Here is a 22,753-nt window from a genome sequence, read left to right as displayed (position 1 = left end):
TTCTCCTCCTAGGTCGTAAAGGAAAGTGTACTTCGTTAACAGCAATATCTAGACGTCGTGGACATAGGATTTTTAGCTATTTAAGTAGATGCGTGTTGCATTTTATTTCCTTTTCTGCTTTGAGAGGAGGGACGTTTAGCTTTTAAAAATATGGTTAAATCATACTTTGTAAAATGAGACTCAGGAATAACAGGTGACACTCCTATGCCGTCATAAACGCCTAGAACGTCTTTGGGCAAACGCCGTTGGCTTTCTTCTGTGCAGGTGGAATGACATGGGGAATATCACTCACAACAAGTCAACTATCCTGGTGGAGCTCATCAGCAAAGAGGAGACTGCCCTCTTTCACACGGTAAGCAAGACGGGCAGGTGAAGGCAGGGTCCCACAGGCAGCTTGCTGTTTGTCTTCCCAACCTGTAATATCTTCTCCTCGCTCTCCATGTCAGGACAGAATAAATATTCTGTTGAACCCATAGCTTTCCAGTACTTGCCCAGAGCTGTCATCACTCATTTCTGGAAGGTGGTGGGGACCTCATGCTCACAATGCTGGGGTTTCAAGCTGAGTTTTGACTCTAGGGTTTGGGTTCCTCCACCAGCCTTATATGTGGTGGATCACATTGTCGGGCATGCCCTGGACTAGTCACCCCTGATGATATTGCATGGTATTTTCTTTTACTGGCTGGTTGGGATTTTCTTTGCCATCATAATCCAAGCCTGATCTGAAGCAAACTGGGTGATTGCCTTTCTGTTGAGTGCCTACTTGAGAGCCAAGGCACTCCCTGCACCTCCCTGCCTCCCATTTGATGATGCTTGACGTTCATGCTACGCTCTGCCTTGATTTATTTACTGATTTTCAAAGCACTTGGTTTAGCATTATGTAAAGACACGTCAGATCATCACTGTAACCCCAACGTCTTTAGCAGACAGTATTTGTCTGCCATCCCTGGGTGGGCTTCATAGACATGACCGCCACTGAATTTCAGCACACTGGTTTCTGGCTCAGGGGGTTATTTTGTGCTTGACGTGAAGGGAGGAAGGGATGTGCCCCTGCTCAGAGGAATCCTAGTGAAATGCATATATTTGGATTGGCCAAAAAGTTCCTTCGGGTTTGGATGGCCCAACCCGAACGAACTGTTTGGCCAGCCCAATACAATCAAACAAATGTTTATTTTCCCCCTGTTTCTTCTTCTCCAAGGACGATATCGAAAACGCCAAGTATATATCTCGATTGTTTGCTACACGGCACAAGTTTTACAAACAAAACAAAATCTGCACTGAGTAAGTAAACATTTTGTCCACCCTCTCCCGGGATCAGCTTCAATTCTTGTGCTTTAGGGATGGTGTAGATCGCTTTTTATACTGACTCTTTTTCCTCATTCCTTGTAGAAGCTAAAGGGGCAGGTTAAAGCCGGGCGGGAGGGAAAGAGCTTTAATGATGAAGACTGTCTTGTGTAGTCTATATGCCTAGGGAGAAAATGATTTGCAAATTGACTGTGAGTGCTTGACTTCCTGAACGGATTGGCCGACATCAGTGCCTTTCCAACCTCTGCCATGAGTTTGGAGGAACCGAGTGGTTCCCAATTTGCCGGGGCGCCCCTTCGTGTCAGATGTGGAGTGTGTTCAGAAGCAGGTAGCAGAGTGACGAGCCAACTTGAAAGAGAAGAAGCTGCTGTCATCCTCAGCCCTGTGTTGCTCACACAGTTGGCTAACCCTGCGTGTGCTTCTGGGTCACGTCACCCGCCTGTAAATGAGAGGCCAGGGTAATTAGAGGAAGACTTGGAAGACGCTAATAGATGTCACAAATCCATGTGTGTGTTTTTCAGTTTAATTTGGAAATAAAGATGATAAAGGGAGTCTGATGAGGGAACTTAACTGTGACCTGACCTTGGATATAGCGTGCCGGGCTCACACTATCATAGCCTTTCCTCTGGTTGCCTTCAAAAGACGTTCCTCAGCAGAGTACATCAGCAGTTGGGGCGTCCAAGGTGCTTAATTTTGTTTCAAAGAACTTCGGGATATAAATGCAGGAGAAGAACTGCTTTCCCACTTCCCCAGTGGACACATGCAAGAGTGTGAAAATACTGTCCTAGAGCAAGTTCCTGCTGAAGAAGGTGCTGCTTTGGAACTGGAGCATCAGGTCCTGACAGACTTTTTTCTCTACGTGATGGAGGTTCTTTCAAACCAGTCTTTGCCATTGGCCACTGTCAGAGTCTGAAAGTATATTTGATAGTACAGTTGGTCCTCTGTATCTGTGGGTTTCCTATCTGCGAATTCAACCAACTGTGGATCAAAATACATTCCAGAAAGTTCCAAAAAGCAAAACTTGAATTCACTATGAACTGGCAGCTCTTTACATTATATTATAAGTAATCTAGAGATGATCTGAAGTATGTGGGAGGATGTGCATGGGTTATATGCAAATGCTGTGCCAGATGATATAAGGCACTTGAGCATACATGGATTTTGGTATCCGAGGTGGGTCCTGGAACCAATCCTCCTTGGATACCAAGAGATGACTATATAGTATTAGGTCTGCCAGCAAAGTTTGCAAATGTAAATCAGAAGAGCACTAATTAGCAGCAATTTAAGCCACCATATCTGCTATGGGTACACACACGCATACACACGCATGCACGCATAGACACACACACCATTCTTTTGAACAGATTCCCTATAGGTCACATCTTTGCGGTTCTCTGCTGTTGCCTTTGATTTGTTGGGGTGTCTTTGACATAAACAAGAATTCTATAGTTGACTTCTGTAGGGTGAATTTAAAAACAAAACTATTTTGAGAAGTGTAGTCTTCTGGTTTGATCATTTCTTAGCAAGTGGCTTTAACATAAAATGTTCTGAGTATTTGTAATTCTTTTGTGGCCTTTTCTTCTTACACGAGTGAGCATCACATATATGAGTGAGCATCACATATGAGACTGAAAATTAAGGAAATTCTGTTTTCCTTTCTACTTCTGTAATAATCATTCCTTTCTTCTTCACAACCATGTATGGGAGGTTCCTAACCGCTTATCTGATGAAAACTGGGACTCTCTAAAAAGCATACCCCCTACCCCACATAGACAGTAAATTCTGTATATATTGATAGTTTCAGAGCCTCAGCATGGGCTACATGAGGACTTGGGATAGCCCTCTGGAGTTTTAGGAAATCAGCCTCATCTGAACAGCATCCTTCTCCAGAGGTCTCCACTCTCTAACCTCTAAAAGACGGTTGTTGATTTTTATTTCCCTTATAATTTGTCTTTAGAAATAAGCCTCGTTCTTCTAATATTACTTTGTAAAACATATTATAAAAGTATCATATGTTCCAAACATTTTGAAAATAAAAAAAGGACAAAGAAGAAATCGAAATTGTTCTTAGCTTCAGCACCCAGAAATAGAAAATGTTTATGTTTTGCTGTAATTCTTAACTCATCTTTTCTCCTTTCCCCTCTTCTCCCTCTCTTGTCTATCTGGTCTTCTAGTACATGGTAAATAATAATAACCATCCTCATTTTTTTCAACTTTTCACGTAGACAATCAAATTCTCCACCCCCTATCAGACGCCAGCCCACCTGGAGCCGGTCCTCCCTGGTATGTATGAAATCTTCAGTTATCAAGTCCTCTGACTGTCGGGGTGTGAGTGTCCCTTTGTTGTTAACTTGAGGAGAGGGATGACTAGGGCCTCATGACTAGGTCATGACCTCATGACCAGGTGAGATATGGTGAGAACACAGAAGGGCATCAGTCTGCTATGCAGGTGAGATGCACACCCATTTTGTCCCTCTTGTGCCCACCCATGTCCGTCACTTTTCTAAGTGTGACTCAGGGTTCACCCCCATGAATTTTAGTCTGGGCCGATGAGACCATGTTCCTTGAGCACGCAACCTACTGTGTGTTTTTTTCCATTTGCTTTATCTATCTTTATCTATCTATCTTTATCCGCTATTTCTGATTTTTGCATATAGACGTGTCTTCAGTTATAATCTCCACAAATTCTTTTATATTCACTGCCATAGACAGAGTTTAATAAACTAGTCAGAAAATATCTACTTTAAATGAGCAAAAATTGAAGGAGTCTAGTTGATGGTCTTAGGTAGAGTATTCAGTGGGGAAGAAAATTAAAATTAATTAATTTTCTAATTTTAAGGCCAACAGAATTTGAGTTGATCCACTTTTCTACCTACCATTAGCCTTTTTTTAAAAACTGCTCTACTAATCATGTGAATAAGGGAAAACAACTCATTTCATTGCATGTGTTCTGTCTTAGACTGTGTTTTATTTTGAGAATTACTTAAGGAGGATATCATAGCAAGACGTGGGAGAGTTAGTTTCCTTTAAAATGTCTACTTGTTTTACGTCATAATTCTTTTATTTCAGATTACGATTTATTTTACACAAAATCAGAATAAACATGTGATCTTTAAACGTGTGTAGGTTGAACAGTTCCTTTGAGTTCATGGGAGAATAAAATGGAATTTTTCTTTGTACGCAGTATATATCCTATAGCACATCTTTGACTTGTCTTTTAAAAGGAACTGTTTTAGGAATTTTTTCTTTTTCTTCTGGAAAATGCATTGCCATGAACTCTTAGAATTCTAGAGTTTGGTCATCATATCACATAATATTGATAATTCCTGCAAACCCATGTGAATATGATTAATCTCTGTGTTAATGGGCAACATCTCACAAGAGGTCTTTGCCTTGGAGGTGTAGACGGCTGCTTTGGGCTTCTGCCCTGAAGTATCAATAGATTTGTTCATGGCACTGGTTTCCTTATTCTTCTCCTTTGTTGATATGATTTTCCTTTTCCCTTCCTTAGAGTCCACATGTCTTTACTAGTGACATAAATGTTCACTTGTGTCCATGAAACACCAGGGGAAGCAAAGTGTTTTAGGGCTATCTTGTGACTTGATCTCATCCTAATTATCTAGAGAAGATACAGAGGCTTTCCTGTTTTGTTTGGATGAAGATAATCTACAGGAAGCCAGATTCCTGGCTTCTCCCTTTCCTCTGCCCCTTAGGATTAAACCATTTCAGCAAGAGCTCCTTGGGATGAGTGAGAGTAAAACCAGAGAACATTGTCTCCTTTGGGCTTCCTGGCTGATAACAAGGGCTTCTAATTGTTTTTCTCTTGCCCTTCTAGCTCCTATATTGTGGCATCTAATTTGTTTTTGTGTTAGCAGATCTGGAAAGAAACAATAATATATTGAAATATATAAAGAGACAATAAATAATCCTGAAATGGTGTTTGGAGGATTAGCTATTACTGTTTCTCACTTGTATTGCTTACAGACTTATGCCAGTTCATAAACGGTCACCTACGTATAGGATTTTTCTTTTTTTTTTTTTAAATAAGAGTGAGAGAAGGCAGAGGTGAGCCAACTTTGCCGTGCTGTATATTTCTGTTCCCTTGTATGGATCCCTCCCTACTGTTTTGTTTTGTTCTGTTTTGTTTTTTTAAACCTAAAAACTGGCTGTCCAATCATGGAAACAATGAGTTGAATTACGTATTATCAAAAAGAGGAAAAATATTTTTAAATTGCTACTCAAAAACCAGCCAAGAGAGATTTGGGAATATTTAGAAGAGCTGATACCCTGAACTACTTTCTTAGATTAATTTCAATTCTTTACTTCCTCTACCCTGATTCTCTTTAATTTTTGGATTTCTTGTCTTCATTACCTTCTTTATTTGCCCCTTTGATGCTTAAACATTATTTGTAGCAAAGGAAATAGTAGATGAGTTATTTGCCCAGCCTCGGACTCTGCGTAGAGTGTTCTTCTTCTGTTGAGGAATACTGAGAAAGTGTGACCCCTGCTGGCTTTGTGGGGTTTTTTTTTTTTTTTGACTTGATCTCAGCTCTGTCCCAAAGCAGTAACATTTAAACTAATATCTATAAGATTAATTTTAAAATAATCAAATAGAAATATAAGAGATCATCCTGTTTGGTGGTTTATAAGCTTAAAGTTTATTTTTTAATATCAAAACTCTTCCTTCAAACACATTTTTACCTGGAACCCTAATATGGGAATAAAATGGATCATGTTGGAGGGAGGAGACTGATTTGAGTGACAGGAAGCTGAGACCTACTGAGGTTAAATGACTTGCTCTAGACCATATTAGCCATTCATCATATTTCCTTTCTCAGCTCCCCAGTTAGTGAAGCTCTCTAAGCATTTTGGTGTTTTCTCTATAAGTTTCACCCTCCTCTGCAGCACGGAGTTATTCAGGTTGAGTCTCAATGTCCATCTTTAAGAGTCTTATGGCGAGGAGTCCTCACTGACGGGCTAGATGGTTGAACTGGATCCTCTGCAATGGGAGGGTCCATAAGTGGTCCTGGGAACTGCACGCTCATTGTTAGGGATCACATTTCAGATTTTATATAAATTTGCAAGTGGGCCCATCTTAACACTCCCCTGTCCCTATTTGAGGCACTGTGAACTAGGGTCACAGGTACAACTGTGCTGATGGGTACGAACTTGTAGCTTCAGGAGGGACCGAATTTTGAATAGAAGGAAACAGGCTTCCGCCTTACTCTCATTACGTTTTAGGTGGAACATAATAAAGTACATCTTCTGAGTTATTCCTTTAACAAAGGCGTTGGGAGCCTTGCAGGGGTGTTAGAAAATACGTTATAAATAGGGGCCTTCGTGTTGATTACAGCCTCTTTCTCTCCTTGAACCAGCCTCCCCATTCCCCGCTTCTTGTTTCTCCAGTCCTAAGCTTGGTGACGAGACGGAGGTGCAGATGCTTAGGGCAGGGTTGGGTTGAGTGTGGAGAGCAGAGCATCTGCAGCGTGCCTCCCTGCAGGCGTGGTGAACGATGGGGACCATCGTGTGCTCGCGCTGGTGCTCGTGAGTGTTACGGCCGTTTGCGCCAAGGCCTCCCACCTGTGCTGTGTTCTCTGTTTCAGCCCCGGCAACAACCGTACATCTTACCTCCTATGCATGTCCAGTGTGGCGAACACTACTCGGAAACACACACTTCTCAAGGTAACTGGCTGGCCGCTGTCCCTTCTTAAGACGCAAAGTTGAGAACTGCTGATGGGTACTGAGACTTTTTTTGGGGGGTGACCGTGATGCTTTCATTTTAACTTTATCATTATCTGAATGGCAGCGGGCAAACAGCTTGGATTTGTGAAAGGCATAGAATATCATTTACTCCTGAGAGGAAGATCTCCCCAGAATTGACTCCAGAGGGACTTGGGGGAAGGCAGTGAGCAAGTTCCTTTCTCCTCTTCCTTCTTGTAAGTGGGACAGAGAGGAGAGTGACGGCTAAGCCCCACAGAATACTCTTCACCCTCCTTGTCAGTGTCAGAGAGCTTGTAACAGTCAAGCAGGTTTTCAAGGTGACAGAGAACACAGGCATCAGAATAATAGAAAGAAATACACATAAAATCTCAGCCCCTCATTTTTTTTTTTTTTTTTTGCGGTACGCGGGCCTCTCACTGTTGTGGCCTCTCCCGTTGCGGAGCACAGGCTCAGCGGCCATGGCCCACGGGCCCAGCCGCTCCGCGGCATGTGGGATCTTCCCAGACCGGGGCACGAACCCTTGTCCCCTGCATCGGCAGGCGGACCCTCAACAACTGCGCCACCAGGGAAGCCCTCAGCCCCTCATTTTAACTCTCCTTTCCGATCTCTCCCACTGGCCCCTTTCTCGGTGCACTTATTAAACTGTTTTATTCCTCTTTTTCTCCCTAAACACTCCCATGCAAAGTGTGTAAAAAAACCCATTCCAATAATAATTATTCTGAGAATGAGCATTTATAGAGCAATTCCTCTCCTTAAGCACTTGTTCTGAGCACTTGCACTGTATTGTCTCATTTAATCCTCAAAATAAACCTAGGAGATACGTACTGTTATTATTTCCATTTGACAGATACAGAAACTGGGGTACAGAAAGGGTACTGGGAAGCTTGGATACGAAGATTGGTGTCCTGACTCTTGAGCCAGGCTCTGGAATCATTACACTAACTGTATCTCCAAAAAGGAATGGGATTAAACATTGGATGTTGACAGTATGGTAATTGGATAATTTGTTTCTGGGTTATCATATGCTAGCTGCTTTGACTCTTTCTGCACTGTCTAAATGTGAGCATGGAGACTAAGATAATCAAGATGATGTAATTTAATAAAACACAACTTTTTATAAGCAGACTAGCAGAGTTACCCTGCTTCTGTGGGAGGGCACCAAACCCCATTAAGGCGGATAAATGCAACACGTTCTCCTAGTTTTTCTCGCCTGTATCCTCTCATCTGGTCTATGTTCCCACCCCTCCTCTTCAGGCAGCCAAGTGTTTTCAGTCACCTTTTCTGTTTTTTAATCTTTTCTGCCTTTGCTTTCTTCTACTCCGCTCATGCTTAAATCTATAGTGTAAAAAATGAATATACTTTGCCCACAGAAAAGTGTGTTGGCAAGAGGTTGCCTGCCTAGGGGTGTCTGTGTATGTGTGTGTTAAAGGAACACTGGACATCCAGAATGGGCCTTACTTTAGAAATCTGCTTTTTATCTCTTTAGGTACCTCTTTAAAGTATTATTAATTTTCATGGGAAACTGACCTCAGTGATGAAGCCACCTGTAGAGGCGGGTTTTAGGCAGTGGCTAAAAAAACCTCCTGATTCTTACTTTGCCCTCCGTTGGTTGCCGATCACGCATGCTGACATCCTGACTGTGTTATTTGCCTCGTGCCTTGACGGATGCGCGGCAGTCCCTCAGATACAGGGAGTTTTCCCACTGCGGTCAGGAAGATCAGCTCCCAGGACTCAATAATTTCAAATCTATTGCTCTATTAAAGTTCTTGACTTCCTGACCCAAACACCCAGTTCTGTCGCTGAGCCGTGAACAAGAGGACAGGTCTCCCAACGTGAGGGCCCTTGTTGGTGCCTGATTTAAAAGCTCGTGGCCACATCGAGAACTTAACCCAGGTGATAACGGTTCCGTATGTGCAGAGCTTTCTTTGTTTAGATTCACTTTTTCTTTTTAGTGTGCTTTAAAATGTTCCTTCCATATGTTGGCATCTTGCCCAAGAAAGTACCAGTTTTTCCATGGAATATGTGGGTGGAGACCATGGGATTTCCCTTTTTATGATGTCTGTAAGTGTGAGGATGAGCTGGATTGAAGCAGGATGGTGTGGACGTTCACGTGCCTCTGTGTGACTTCTTGCAGACAGCATCTTCCATGGGAATGAAGAAGCCTTGTATTGCAACTCGCACAACAGCCTGGACTTAAGTTATATAAATGGCACCGTCACCAATGGCAGTGTGTGTAGCATTCACAGCGTCAACTCCCTCAGTTGCTCCCAAAGCTTCATCCAGGCTTCTCCCGTGTCCTCCAACCTCAGCATCCCTGGGAGTGACATCATGCGGGCTGACTACATCCCGAGCCACCGGCACAGCGCCATCATCGTGCCATCCTACCGGCCGACCCCCGATTATGAGACAGTCATGCGGCAGATGAAGAGGGGGGTCGTGCACACGGACAGCCAGAGCCAGTCCCTGCGAAACCTCAACATCATCAACACCCACGCCTACAACCAGCCAGAGGATCTGGTGTACAGCCAGCCCGAGATGCGGGAGAGGCACCCCTACACTGTCCCTTATGGGCCCCAGGGGGGCTACGGTAACAAACTGGTCAGTCCATCGGACCAGATCAACCCGAAGAATACCACGGTGCCAAGCAAGCCCGGGGCAAGCGCCATCTCACACACGGTGAGCACCCCGGAGTTGGCCAACATGCAGCTCCAGGGCACCTATAACTACAACACGGCCCACATGCTCAAAAACTATCTCTTCCGGCCACCACCCCCCTACCCACGGCCCCGCCCCGCCACGAGCACCCCGGACCTCGCCAGCCACCGCCACAAGTACGTCAGCGGCAGTAGCCCCGACTTGGTGACTCGCAAAGTGCAGCTGTCCGTGAAGACCTTCCAGGAGGACAGCTCCCCGGTGGTGCATCAGTCTCTCCAGGAGGTGAGCGAGCCCCTCACGGCCACCAAGCACCACGGCACGGTGCACAAGCGCCACAGCCTGGAGGTGATGAGCAGCATGGTGCGGGGCATGGAAGCCATGACCTTGAAGTCGCTAAACATCCCCATGGCCCGCCGCAACACTCTGCGAGAGCCGGGGCCACCCGAGGAGGTGCCGGGGAGCCACGAGGTCCCCCAGCTTCCCGAGTATCACCACAGGAAGACTTTCTCGGATGCCACGATGCTGATCCACAGCAGCGAGAGCGAGGAGGAAGAAGAGGAGGCTCCGGAACCGGTGCCCCAGATCCCCGTGCTCCGCGAGAAGATGGAGTACAGCGCCCAGCTACAGGCCGCCTTAGCCCGCATTCCAAACAAGCCCCCACCCGAGTACCCCGGACCCAGGAAAAGTGTGAGCAACGGGGCGCTGGGGCAAGACCAGGTGTGCCTTCCTCCCGCCATCGCCAGGGCCAGGGTCCTGAGGCAGGGGCCAGCCAAGGCCATCAGTATCTCCCGGGCTGACCAGACGGCCATCAACGGGTCCTCTCTTGGTCCATCCATCTCAGAGCCCGACCTGACAAGTGTGAAGGAGCGGGTCAAGAAAGAGCCTGTGAAGGAGAGACCTGTGTCTGAAATGTTCTCCCTGGAGGACAGCATTATAGAAAGAGAGATGATGATCCGGGTAAGTGGCTTCCTCTCCCAGGGCATCTTCCGAGGGACAGTTAAACGGGCTGATTTCCACCCTCTCCCGTGGCCCCCTCTGCTCCTTTTCCATGATTTAGACATACATCCTCTGGGCACTGAAGAAAGCGCAAGCCTTATTCAGGGAATGTGGTAGAGATTTAAAAATCACTTGGCATATAAACAGGTAGTGTTTCATTTCACAGAACTTTGTTTTCACATAAACCTTCCATTCTCATTCATGGCTTCTCATAGGTGTGCTTGTGCTTGCTGTGAGAGAGTCAGGATCTTACAGGTTGGTGGTGTTGAGATTGGTGACTGGGCCAGCATTTGCTGTTTATTCAGGGTCAGACTTCCCATTGCATGAGCTGCCAGGAGCTCACCTTCCTCCATCTCCTGGTACTTTGGTCCCTTCAGAGCACAGCTTTCTGTGTAGATCTAGATGTCAGGATCATTCATCAATATTGTCCATGATGTATCCAGCTTTATGTTCAAATCTTCTTTCGAGAGATGTTTAACACACATCCAAGAGAATAACAATAAACCCAGAAGTTTACCATTGAGCTTCCATTGACCATTCTTATTCTATCAAGAATTCACACTTGCATATTTATACACACGCCACACTTGTCCTGGAAGTATTCACTCCCTTAAAAAATCCTCTTAATGTAACCATTCAAACCTAGACTGACTTCTCCTCTGCATGTACCACAGCTGAACTATAAGGTAGCCAGGGCTTATTTTAGGAACTCCAGAGCAGTTGTAACTTAAAATGGGCTTTGATGGAGTTCATTAGACTTCTTTCATTTTTAAGTCTCCCAGTTCTCCAGAGGGAATCAACCTGTAAAGAGCCAAAGTTTTAAGGAAGTCAAGTCCCTCGGTTTAGGAGTCTAGTCCATAGCAACGTTCCTACTTTAGACAAGCCTTAAGAACATTCTTAGCCTCACGGTTTTGGCCATCCGTGGAGTATCGCTAAGAAGTTGGTACAGGCGTAACTTTTTCCACCTAGAGGGAAATTGTGAAAGTTGTGCTGTGCCTGTGGGAAATAAGACCGTTGGGCTGAGATGCGGGGCTAGGTGCCTCGCGGGGGAGCCTTTTCCTGGGGATGGAATGAGATGCTGGAATGAGATGCGGGGCTGGGTGCCTGCGGGGAGAGCTTTCTGAGTTTGGGAAAAGTAAGCACTGGTAGAAAGGGATTTTCAGCACTTCTTGGCCTCACACCCCTATAACACAACTCGGTATCAAGAACCCATCCGTCTAAGCATTCAGCTGCTGCCTACGTGGTCCCCTAGCCTCACTTAGGTCGTCTTCGTTCTCTTCTCTTGTTACCTGTATTAAACAAAAGCCTGTAGCCAAATTCACGGCACTGGTTCCCTACATAGTGCTTCAGGCATTATCACAAAGGAGCAAGGGCCTTTCCCACTGTTTCCACGTGTCCTCCCATCCCATCCATTGGGTAAGAGCGAATAGCCAATTTTACCCCTTAACTAGTTCAGGAACATCATTACCCCAGCCCTATGTCATTTTCCCTGATTTTTTTTTTTTAAATGTGTACCTTCTTCTTCTTTCTTTCTTTTAATTTTAAAAACTGTTTATGTCTTGGCTATGCCTCATAGCATGTGGGTTCTTAGTTCCTCGACCAGCAGCTGAGATCCTGGTCCCATGCATTGGAAGCACGGAGTCTTAACCACTGGACCTCCAGGGAAGTCCCTTCTCTGATTTTTTCCCCAAATCCTACACACTTGTGAGCTCAAGGGCTGCCGCCCTTGGCTGGTGTCCCAACCTCAGAGTAGGACTTGGAGGGTCTTCAGTGAGCCAGGCAAGGTGGTGACCACCACTGGCGCTGATGCTTGGGATGGGTCTCTATTGTCTTTGTGAAGAAACTCACCCCAATGACCTCCCCACATCCCAGATGACTGTGTCCCTCCCCCACCATGGGTAGCCTTTGCCTGGCTTGTTAGGCATGGCTAAGAAGAGGAGGCTGTCAGGGCCTCCCTAGGATAAGAAAATGAGAAAATGTAACCAAATAGGAACTGGAGGGAGACAGCTATGGGGAGAATTTGCCCTGCAGGCAAGTCTCTCCCTCCAGTTCTGGAGGTGCTTATCCATTTGATGGATATAGTTCAGGCCTGTTGTCTTGATAGCTTCTCCTGGCTCCTACTGCTGCCTGGAAGACATTTCACTGTCTTTAGTCACCTAACCCCAAATCAGGTACTGGGAAGAGAAAAGGCCAAATCAGATCTTTGAATTAATTATTTTTGATCTCTTGTAATAAGATGATAGGATAAGTAAGGAGGAGCTAAGAGAAATAGGTTATCCCTGGGGTTTCAGTTTTCATTAGGTAAGTAGTAATCCTTTCCCAAGAAAGACAAATAGGTTTCTTTGGGCTTTGGGGCCCAGTTGGGGTTACCTTATGGTGGGAAGGAAGCAGAAGGACTGTTGGGAAGACCTCAGGACCATTTATTTAAAAAAACTTTGCTCTCTTAAAACTTTGTGGAGGAGTAAAACATTCTCAACTAAAAGAGATAATGGGGGGAAAATTCTCCCTTACAAAAACAAACTAATAAGCAAGTAAACTAACACCTCCCCCCCACCCCCCCCACACACCACCACATTTAAATCCAAAACTTTCAAAATCTGTCTGGGGTTGAGAAACCAGGGCCATTCTTAAGAATATTATACCTTTGGGACCTTTCTCACTTTCTCACAGTTAATCTTCCTCTGAGATGCTCCTTTTGTTTGTCTAATGGGTCAGCCCTGTCACTGGACCAAGCATCTTACTGACAGAATCACTCATAAAGGCCAGGGCTCCATTCTTTTTTTTTTTAACTTTATTGAAGTATAGTTAATTTACAATGTTGTGCTTAATTTCTGCTGTACAGCAAAGTGTCTCGGATATATTTATATGCGTTTATATTCTTTTTCATTATGGTTTATCCCAGGATATTGGATATAGTTCCCAAGGCTCCATTCTGACTGTAGGTGGCATTGAGGGCATGCATGTAGGGGTGTAATGCCGTCCCCTTACACCCACAATTAGAATAATCTGCACCACGGCTCCATCAAGATACTTCTCTGGGGAGTAGATTTCTAAATGACAGACTAAGAAAAGAAATACCTAAAGGTTTGAAACAAGAAAACAGGAATAAGATGACTCCTTCATCTGTGGCAACCAAAGGAACCTGCAAATTGGTTTCCCTTTCGTGTGGCTCAAAATCATAAACTCTGTAAAACTCATCTGTTTCTATGCTTTATGAAGTCTCTCTGTGCTTTTGTCTTCTAAGACAAGATTATTTGGTGGGAAATGCTCCCGTTGTCTTGCCTGAAATGAGCAAATGGAGGTTTGTTGGTACCTCCATCAGTTTAGAGGGCGTGAGGAAGCACAGCCGTAGACCAGGTAACAGGAGCCCCGACTGATCCAGTTTCAGTGTCTGTGCAGGTGAGATAGAGAGGAGTTGCAAAGCCACAAACAAGGGCCAGGTGTCAACAACCGAACCTTCCGCTAAGTGCTCTGCTGGGCCCCTAGATCCGTGTTCTCCCGTGGCTCCGTCACATCCACCGCTGCTCCACCATGGTCCCTGGGAGCCATGGTGTCCATTCCTGTGGGTCTTCTGGATGAAGCATGAAGGGTGCTGCTGGGTAGGTCATCTCGGGTGGCCCCAGGCTGTGGTATTAGTGACTTTGCTAGAACCACAGCAGCTCTCATTTTGGGGATGATATCCCGGGGACCAGAGAGAGTCAATACAGGATTAACACCCTCAAGGCTTGAGCCCCTCTGAATGGAAACTTGGGAAGGTTTTTGTCCATTTATGTATGTATCCAACCTCTTAAGAATGCAACAAACAGTTTTTATAAGGTTTTTACTGTTTAATCTGTACAAAAGGTCCATCATTGTGATTGTTTGATTATTCATGAATCTCTGTTTCTCTTTTCCTTGTCCTGTCTTCCTTCAGCCCTTATCTTCCTAAAGTGTCTGGTGTACACTGTTTTCTTGTGAGCCCCGAGGCAGGGTGTATTTGTGTGGAGTCTTTGCTCTTGTTTGTTTGTTCGTTCATTCCTCTATTTTAAATAAAAGGTCAGGAGGCCTGGAGGAACCAGCTTCCTCCAGCACAGTGGGAATAATGGGAAGACTGTTTGAATTTGCCCTGCTAATGGTGACTGTCTGCATTCCTTGGCTGGGGAGTTACAGATTTGGGGAGATTAAAACACATTCCAGCATTCTCCTGGTATTACAAACAATGAGAACATGCCTTTTCTTGCCGCAAGAATCTAGAGAAGCAGAAGATGGCAGGCCTGGAGGCACAGAAGAGGCCACTGATGTTGGCAGCCTTGAACGGACTCTCGGTTGCTCGGGGCTCGGGGCGGGAAGAAAGTCGCGTTGATGCCACCCGAGTTCCCATGGATGAGAGGGTAAGCGCTGGGCTTGTCAAACATGTGACTCATTCTCTGTGGTCTTAGGATTCCAACGCTCTCTCCTCGCCCAGACATGCCAGCACGAAGGCGTGTTTGACGAATTCATTCTTCAATTTGAAGCTTAGCAAGACCTGGTCTGTGCTGTATTAAATTGATCCTTTTCAACATCTCATGTTTCTTTGTCAGGTTGGTGCCATGGCGACCCCTAAAGACACCAGCCCTTACCTAGCTGTGTGGCCATGGTCAAGTCATTCAATGTCTCTGGGCCTGTGTCTTTATTTTTTTTTGCAAAATGAAGAAGTTAAGCGGTTGCTGTAGCTCTCAATTTCTGTGATTTGTGTGAACAAATACCCTTTACTAGGGAGTGATTCTTTGACCCACACATTTATAGAATTCTTTAATACACTGGCCCCTTGTCTGGCTATAACATATGGCTGGTTTATCATTGTTAGGGTAATGCATTGTGGGAAAAGTAACCAGAAGTTGCGTGGTAGTGTTTCAGAGGTGAAGAAACGCGTTCTTTTAGTTCCTGAAATTGCTGTCCGGTTAAGAAACAGGTCATGTAAATGTAATAGAGTGCGTTACAATAAGATTAGGGTTTAGGTTTTGCCAGCATGTATGAAGTATTAGCATGCTCTTAGAGCCAGCAGGGTCTTTAAAGGGATCATTTAATCTAATTAATACCATGTTTTGTTATTAGTAGCTTGACCGTGGGAAAAATAAAAGATGGGGCGTCTAATCCTCACGACTAGAGGACTGTAGACCAGTATCATCTTAAAATTTAGCTAAGAACAGCTGTGTAAGTGGAGGGAAGGACGTCTGGGTAATTAAGATGAACGATCTCCTTATCACTAGAACTTTAAACAGAGGTGATAATAACAAAAATACTAATTTTGAATTTCAACCCTTGCCTGGTCTGGCAGATTCGTTCTGTTTAAGGTATGAGTGAGAAGGAAATTGGTTATTGGACAAGAGACACGAGCAATATGGTCGGTAATGAGACCAAATAATCAAATATTAGTTGTCCATCTTGAAACTACTTATTAACACTGTCACTGTAAATATTTGAAGAAATGTGGTGGTTTGGTTGGAGTGTTTGGATAAGATAATTCAGAGAGCTGGAGATCAATTTCTGTTGCAGTTCAGAACCCTGAAGAAGAAGCTCGAAGAGGGAATGGTGTTCACAGAATATGAGCAGATTCCAAAGAAAAAGGCAAATGGCGTTTTCAGCACAGCAGCTCTGCCAGAAAATGCTGAGCGCAGCCGTATCCGGGAGGTCGTCCCCTACGAGGAGAACCGCGTAGAGCTCATACCGACCAAAGAAAACAACACAGGCTACATTAACGCCTCCCACATCAAGGTAAGAAGTGGGGGGTGGAGAGGGGCGTGTTGGGAAGGCTGGCTGAAGATTGCCGGGTTAACGGTAAAAGGGCAGGGAGGAGAACACATACGGGCTGCCACTGTGCATCCTGGCTTGTCCCCAAACCCCAAGGGAGTGTTTTTGAACTCCTGTGCTTTTCTTAGCCAACTGGAAGGCCATGCCTATCACTGCACAGAGAGAAGGAAGCCCAGCGGCCTCAGGGAAAAAAAACCTCAGGTCAGCTATTTCTGAAGCTTGCTCATTACAGAGGGTTTAACTTTTTCTTCTCTCTGTGTGTTGTAACTCTCCCGAGAACTCACAGGTGAAGCTGAGGATTAGCCCTTTCGGTGTGTAAGTGGCAGATGACAGAGAATTTGGAAATCACAGGCATTATGTTTCTGTCACTGGAGTTATGATGTTCAGGAGCAACAGAAACGTACTGTTTCTCCCTTGTAGTACTACTGGTTAGGCATTTTAGAGCTGAAGTCCCAAATTTGCATGATGTTTAGAAGAGTGGGCTAATTTCAACATAAGCCATAACGGTGTGGTTGATAATGAATCTTGCAAAATGTGCCACATTATTCAGTGCATTTGGGTCATTAAATGTTTGTTACCATTTCAAACACTCCAAATCTTCATATCTCAGTATTTCATAGACTTTAAAATTGGTCAGCTTAGCTTTACTTCAGTTAGAATTTAGAGGTATGGATACATGTGTGCATGCAGTGAAGTGTTTCCTAAATAGCTTACCTTCCTCAGGGCTCCTAATGACAGAACACATTTGTTTAGAATGTCACCATTTGCTCTGACCTCTGAAGTAGGGGAATTATCTGTGTACCAATGGGAATTGTATTAGTATAATTGTTAACAGTTGTTACAGGACACTTTTCAAAACAATACAAGGTTCAGATTCCTAGTCTGCTGTGATCAATAACCTTAGAAAATCTGTGTCTGGCATTATTTCCTTTCTTCATTGGACTTTTCAACCGTAGCCAAATTATAGGTAGGTTCCTCTGAGCCTTTAAAATACAGCCAGATGTCTGGCCTATGTATCAGTTCTAATGGTTTTGATACAGAATATGGGAAGTGTACCATGGTTGGGTGTAGTGTTTTTGTTCACCCAGCATAGATAACCACATATATTTTTTAAGTGTCAGAAAGTCCTGTCCAAGGAAATAGGATGGCGTCAACCTTCATGGATCATATTGTGTATTCTACTCTTATTTTTCAGAGTGAGAACTCTCAAAACAATGAAACAGTAAAAACTGAGCCCCAGGAAACTCTGAAGGAAACTGACGGTGGTGAATTTCATGGGCTTAGTTTAGAGAACGAAACAATGACCAAAATAATGCATGCAAAGATGCAGATCACACGGCTGCATCTTGCTAGACTGTCTGAGAAAATCTTCCACAGCTGCAATATACTATCTTCTTCTTTTGGCCAGAACGCCTCCCCCATTTTCCATCTGCTCTCTGGAAAAAGCTGTCAGTCTGCATGCGCTGTGCCCAGTGGGTGTTCTTAACATCCCTTCCATCCCTTCCTCCATATTCTCTGAGGCCCACATTTCATCTTGTGGATCCGGGTTAGACATGGGTGTGTTTGACAGACCCAGAGAGCTTGCAAGAACTTGTCCTTGTGATTTTGGAGTAGAGTTATATGTCTTGCCAATGTTTTCTCCCTGGGTTCCAAGCAGCCGTGAACGCAGAACAGAGATTTATTTGCTCCAGACGTGGAATCACATCTGTGAAATCTACCTCAGTAGCTTTGGTGGTTGTGTTTTTAATGCAGTTTTTAATACCCTCCTGTCAATACTTGGGAATACGCTGAAAGGCCCCAGGCAGCAGCATACTCTGGAAGTATTTATGGCTCCTATATTGTAGGGTGCCAGAGAGGCTAATGTTTAAAATCACAGTTCCACAGATAAGCCAAACTCCTAGCCAGCCGGCCAGCAAATGTGTGAGTGTTATCTCCCACCAGTACTCGGAAAATGGATTTTGCTTGCCAGCTTTGACCTAAACATGCCTTGTGTAACGAGACAATAACTGACATTGTTTTTGTTTGAATCAAGTTAGTGTATAGTTTCATAAAATAAATGAGAGAAAAAGTTTCAAAAAGTGATCACTTCTTTGCCCCTAGCACCATCTTGAGATCCCCACTGGTGAATGAGTAAGGGAGCCTGACTTGGCAGTATCAAGGCACAGGAATGGAGGCAAACCCAGAAAGAACCCCCAAAGGCCACCATTTCACCCGGATGGCACGAGCTTTCACACTTGAGGCATGACTTTTTATTGATGTGTCTCTGCTGCTAATATTTATAGCTGCAGAATTATCCTCCCAAGATTACCCTGAGCTGTGTGGGGTAATGATTTTATTATCCAAAATCATCTCATGACTCCAAAGTTCAGTTGGATGCTGTGGTATTGTCAGAGGGGAAGGTGATGATAAAATATCATGTACTGTTGGCTTCAGTACATTCATGATACCTCTACTGTATGTGGTACAGAGTAGCGGGTACAACAGAGGTTTAGGATACACTTCATAACCAGGCCAGTGGTAGAAAGACATTGCTCCCAAAGGGGTGTTATTCCATGGTAGATTTTTCTATTATTTAAAAGGATGTCATGGAGTACTGTGTCTCAGACTGTGGACTGCAATATGGTAGTGGTATAGGAAATCAATTTAGTAGTCGGGAGCAGTTTGGGGTTTTTTTGTTTTGTTTTCTTTTGTTTTTTAATGGAATAGACTAGAAAAAGGAGAAGAGAATGGCAATTACCAGTACATTGCACATTGGAAACATAACCATTATTTCTGTAACAAGTTGTTAGGTTATATACATATATTCATGTAATATTGTATATGTGGGCATATATATATATATATAATATATATGTTTTTAATATGCACTGGTTTGTACATAATTACTGTGGGTTGTAGACCAAAAATGATGAGGTATATTGTAATAAGCTTGAGTGGCAAAAAGTATTTTCATGTGAGCATGGATGTCACTAGCCATCCATGGTGTCAGGGCTTTTGATGATAGCACTAACGCATTTGGCCTAAAAATATTATTCAGGGTTTGCAGGTGGCTACAAAAGGACCCGTGGTCAGCATGTGACTCTGTCCTGGATTTGGGGTTTATTCACTAATGCTTGCCTTGGTTTCCAGGTGGTGGTTGGTGGGGCAGAATGGCACTACATCGCCACTCAGGGGCCTCTGCCGCACACGTGCCATGACTTCTGGCAGATGGTGTGGGAGCAGGGAGCGAATGTGATCGCCATGGTCACCGCAGAGGAGGTAAGGGGGAATGGCCGTACAGCCATCTGTCCCGGCGGGGGCGGGGGGCAGAAGATGGGCTTTGTGTCTATGCCCTTGCTGCCTCATCCTCCTTCCGGCAGCACCGTTTCTCTGCAAATCCTTCTCTCTCTGACGTGCATCTCTTTCCTCTCCTTACTTGCATGTAGGTTTGTTTTGTTTTCCAAAGATAATTTATTGTTATGCCCCATTTTTATCCAGCTCTTAACTCTTTTCCTTGGATCACCATGAACTAAAATTAAACAAACAAACAAAAAAGAACCAAACTTCAGTTCAGCCAGCTCACTTCTGTGTGCCAAGCAAAGCAATGATCTTTCCGCTGGAGTTTGAGAACTTTGGGGCTGCTCTGGGTAAATCGGCATATATTCCCAACCCCGGGCGTGGCCGGCTCCCATGCCCTCCTGCTTATCAGCTGAAAAGAGACCAGAGCTGTTGTTCCTGTAGAGGCCTCTTTCTTTGGGGAGAGAAAAAAAAAATCTTTTTCTTCCTTTGCCAAGTCAAACATAGCTTTTCCCTTGTAACTAGAGAAGTCTACGTGGTGTTCCAAAAACTGGCATATACCCCCGTTCCGTCTAGCAGTTCGCTTGGAGCTTACTGTCTTTGGGGGAGGACGTTTTGGGTTTCTTCTCTTGTCACAGTCTCGAGTTTTTATTTTAATTTTATTTTAACCACTTCCTTTTGTTCCTTTCATTAAATTTTAACTTATGTTTTGAAGTCATTTAAGGAAAAAGAGTTTTCTGTTCGTTTGTTTGTTTGTTTTTTACCGTATGTATGGTATTGCATATCCCTTTCCTAACAACTTTAAAAGGACGGGGAACAGAAAGAACTGGAAACAAAAAAAGTCATGTTCCCTTCCTTAACTCTTCTGAGCAGATGCTTTCCAGAACAGCCCATTAGAAGGTAGTGATGAAAGACTTTGGTCTCTTTCAGGCCAGTTGTACTTCTCTAGGCTGACCTTCTGTCCCACCTTCCCACAAAGAGTAAATGTTCCTGAAAATCTCTAGTTTTATAACTTTATCGAATTACATCCTTGGGAGGGATTCATTCAACTTAAAACAGTGTACTTAGCATCTGTGCTGACCCCAGGGTAAACACAACAGGCATGACCCTTGTCCCCAGGAAGCTTACATCCCAGTGGGATTTACAGTAAAACGTGAACAAAGTCAGCTCGGATAGTGCTAAGTGCCATGGAAAAAAAATGAAACCAGTAATGGAATGGAGGGTGACTGTGGGGCTACTTTAGATTAGACTGCAGCCCGGGGCCCTCTGAGGAGGTTGCATTTGAGCTAACACCTGAGTGACAAGAAGGGACCAGTCTTAGGAACAAAATCCAGTGATCTGTGAGGCAGCCAGAGACTTACAGTCTTTTGAAATCTGTAATTGATGTAGGTACTCAGCAGTTATATAAATTAAAGGCCTCAGATAAACCTCCTTTCACAGGATGGTTAAATAAAAGAGGCAGGTGTGCTTCAAATTTAAGAAGACTCAATTCAACCCAAAGAACCAGGGCAAGATTACTTGTGTCACCCAAAGCTGTATTGCTTTGTGAGCAGGCCAGCCTTCACTTGCCACTCATTCCCCCAGCTCCGTGCGCTGGGCATTTCTCCTCTCGCACCACCCGCTTCTGCTGGGTCCCCTTCTAAGCTGCCATCTCTTCCACCCCCGCTCCCACTCCTATGATATCAAAACTGTGCAAAACTTTAAAATAGACCCCATTTTGTAAATGGTTGAGAATGCATACCCCCAGAAAAGATTATAAAATTAAGGGAGAGAGAAGAGGGGTAACGCCAGTTTTCCTCTGCTTCAGTTGTCAATGGAACTAAAACAGATGGGTCAGGCTGAAAAAAACGTGAGATTGACACTAGATGGTAAAGACAGTGTCAGTGGCCGGTGGGGTGTAACAGAGAGAGCCCAGGGCCGAGCATCCGACGTGAGAAGCGTGACCTAGAACGATTACTGGGATCTGTCGCTCCTCTGCTTAAGGTCACTTCATCACCTTTGGATGGCTTCCCACTGACCGTGGGGTGAAATCCAAACGCCCTACCGTGGACCAGGAGGCCTTCTAACCTCCTCTCTGCCGTCCACACTGAAGACCTTTCTGTTTCTTGAACACACCTAGCTTGTTCCCGCCTCTGGTCTTCACCCTGGCTCTTCTCTCTAACATTCAACTGCAGCCCAGTTGTGAACCTTCAAATTTTACCATTGATATAACTGTGTGGTAAATCTTATTATTGGTGTTAGCTAAAATATATGGGTATCTACTCTGGGATAGACACTGAATGATGCTACTGAGTCAGTGACTTAGAAGCCATTCAAGTTTTCCGCTGTCCTTAGATTTTAAGATTAAGAGGATAAGAGCTTCCCCTGACTCATGTCCAATTTTGCTTCTGTGTCTGATTCAGGAAGGCGGACGAACCAAGAGCCACCGATATTGGCCCAAACTGGGTTCCAAGCACAGCTCAGCCACCTATGGCAAGTTCAAGGTCACCACAAAGTTCCGAACAGATTCCGGTTGCTATGCAACCACAGGCTTGAAGGTCAAGCACCTTTTGTCCGGGCAGGAAAGGACAGTGTGGCATTTGCAATATACTGATTGGCCAGATCACGGCTGCCCAGAGGATGTTCAAGGATTTTTGTGTAAGTCTCTTCTTCCCTGTCGGGGTTTTACCAACAGTAATAATGGTCTTATCAGTTGGAGGTGAAATGGAAAGAAAGTCTACTTTCTCTTAAGTGGCAAAAGTATTAACAACATTCAGTATATAATACTTCAGTAGTATGTGTAGAACAGAGAAGACTAATACATGGCATTTATCATATTCTCTTTACCATTTATGCAGATGAGCTAATGTGGTAAACTAATTGGTTCTACCTTGATTTAGACCTTTAGTATTCTGGTACACGTCCCGTGTCTGAACCTTGAAAACATTATGCTAAATAAAATAAACCAGACACAAAAAGACAAATGTTGTGTGATTCCACTTACATGAGTTATCCAAAATAGGCAACTTCATAGAGATAGAAAGTATAATAGAGG

At 44.3% G+C, this 22,753-nt stretch overlaps 1 protein-coding gene across 2 annotated transcripts in view; it reads left to right on the top strand.

Annotated features, from left to right (window-relative positions):
• The window catches only part of PTPN14 (protein tyrosine phosphatase non-receptor type 14), a 167,490-nt gene that overhangs the window by 134,417 nt on the left and 10,320 nt on the right, over positions 1–22,753 (top strand). For both annotated transcript variants that reach the window (XM_030873006.2, XM_030873005.2), the window contains 9 exons: positions 265–352; positions 1,196–1,278; positions 3,528–3,585; positions 6,906–6,984; positions 9,158–10,635; positions 14,901–15,044; positions 16,189–16,407; positions 19,573–19,701; positions 22,122–22,356. In XM_030873006.2, the coding sequence (XP_030728866.1) occupies positions 265–352; positions 1,196–1,278; positions 3,528–3,585; positions 6,906–6,984; positions 9,158–10,635; positions 14,901–15,044; positions 16,189–16,407; positions 19,573–19,701; positions 22,122–22,356 (2,513 nt within the window). The remainder of the gene's footprint in view (positions 1–264; positions 353–1,195; positions 1,279–3,527; positions 3,586–6,905; positions 6,985–9,157; positions 10,636–14,900; positions 15,045–16,188; positions 16,408–19,572; positions 19,702–22,121; positions 22,357–22,753) is intronic.

This window comes from Globicephala melas, chromosome 1 (genome assembly GCF_963455315.2).
Source record: "Globicephala melas chromosome 1, mGloMel1.2, whole genome shotgun sequence".
Classification (NCBI taxonomy): domain Eukaryota; kingdom Metazoa; phylum Chordata; class Mammalia; order Artiodactyla; family Delphinidae; genus Globicephala; species Globicephala melas.
Note: the sequence above shows the minus strand (reverse complement) of the source record. Positions and strands in the feature narration are given on the sequence as shown.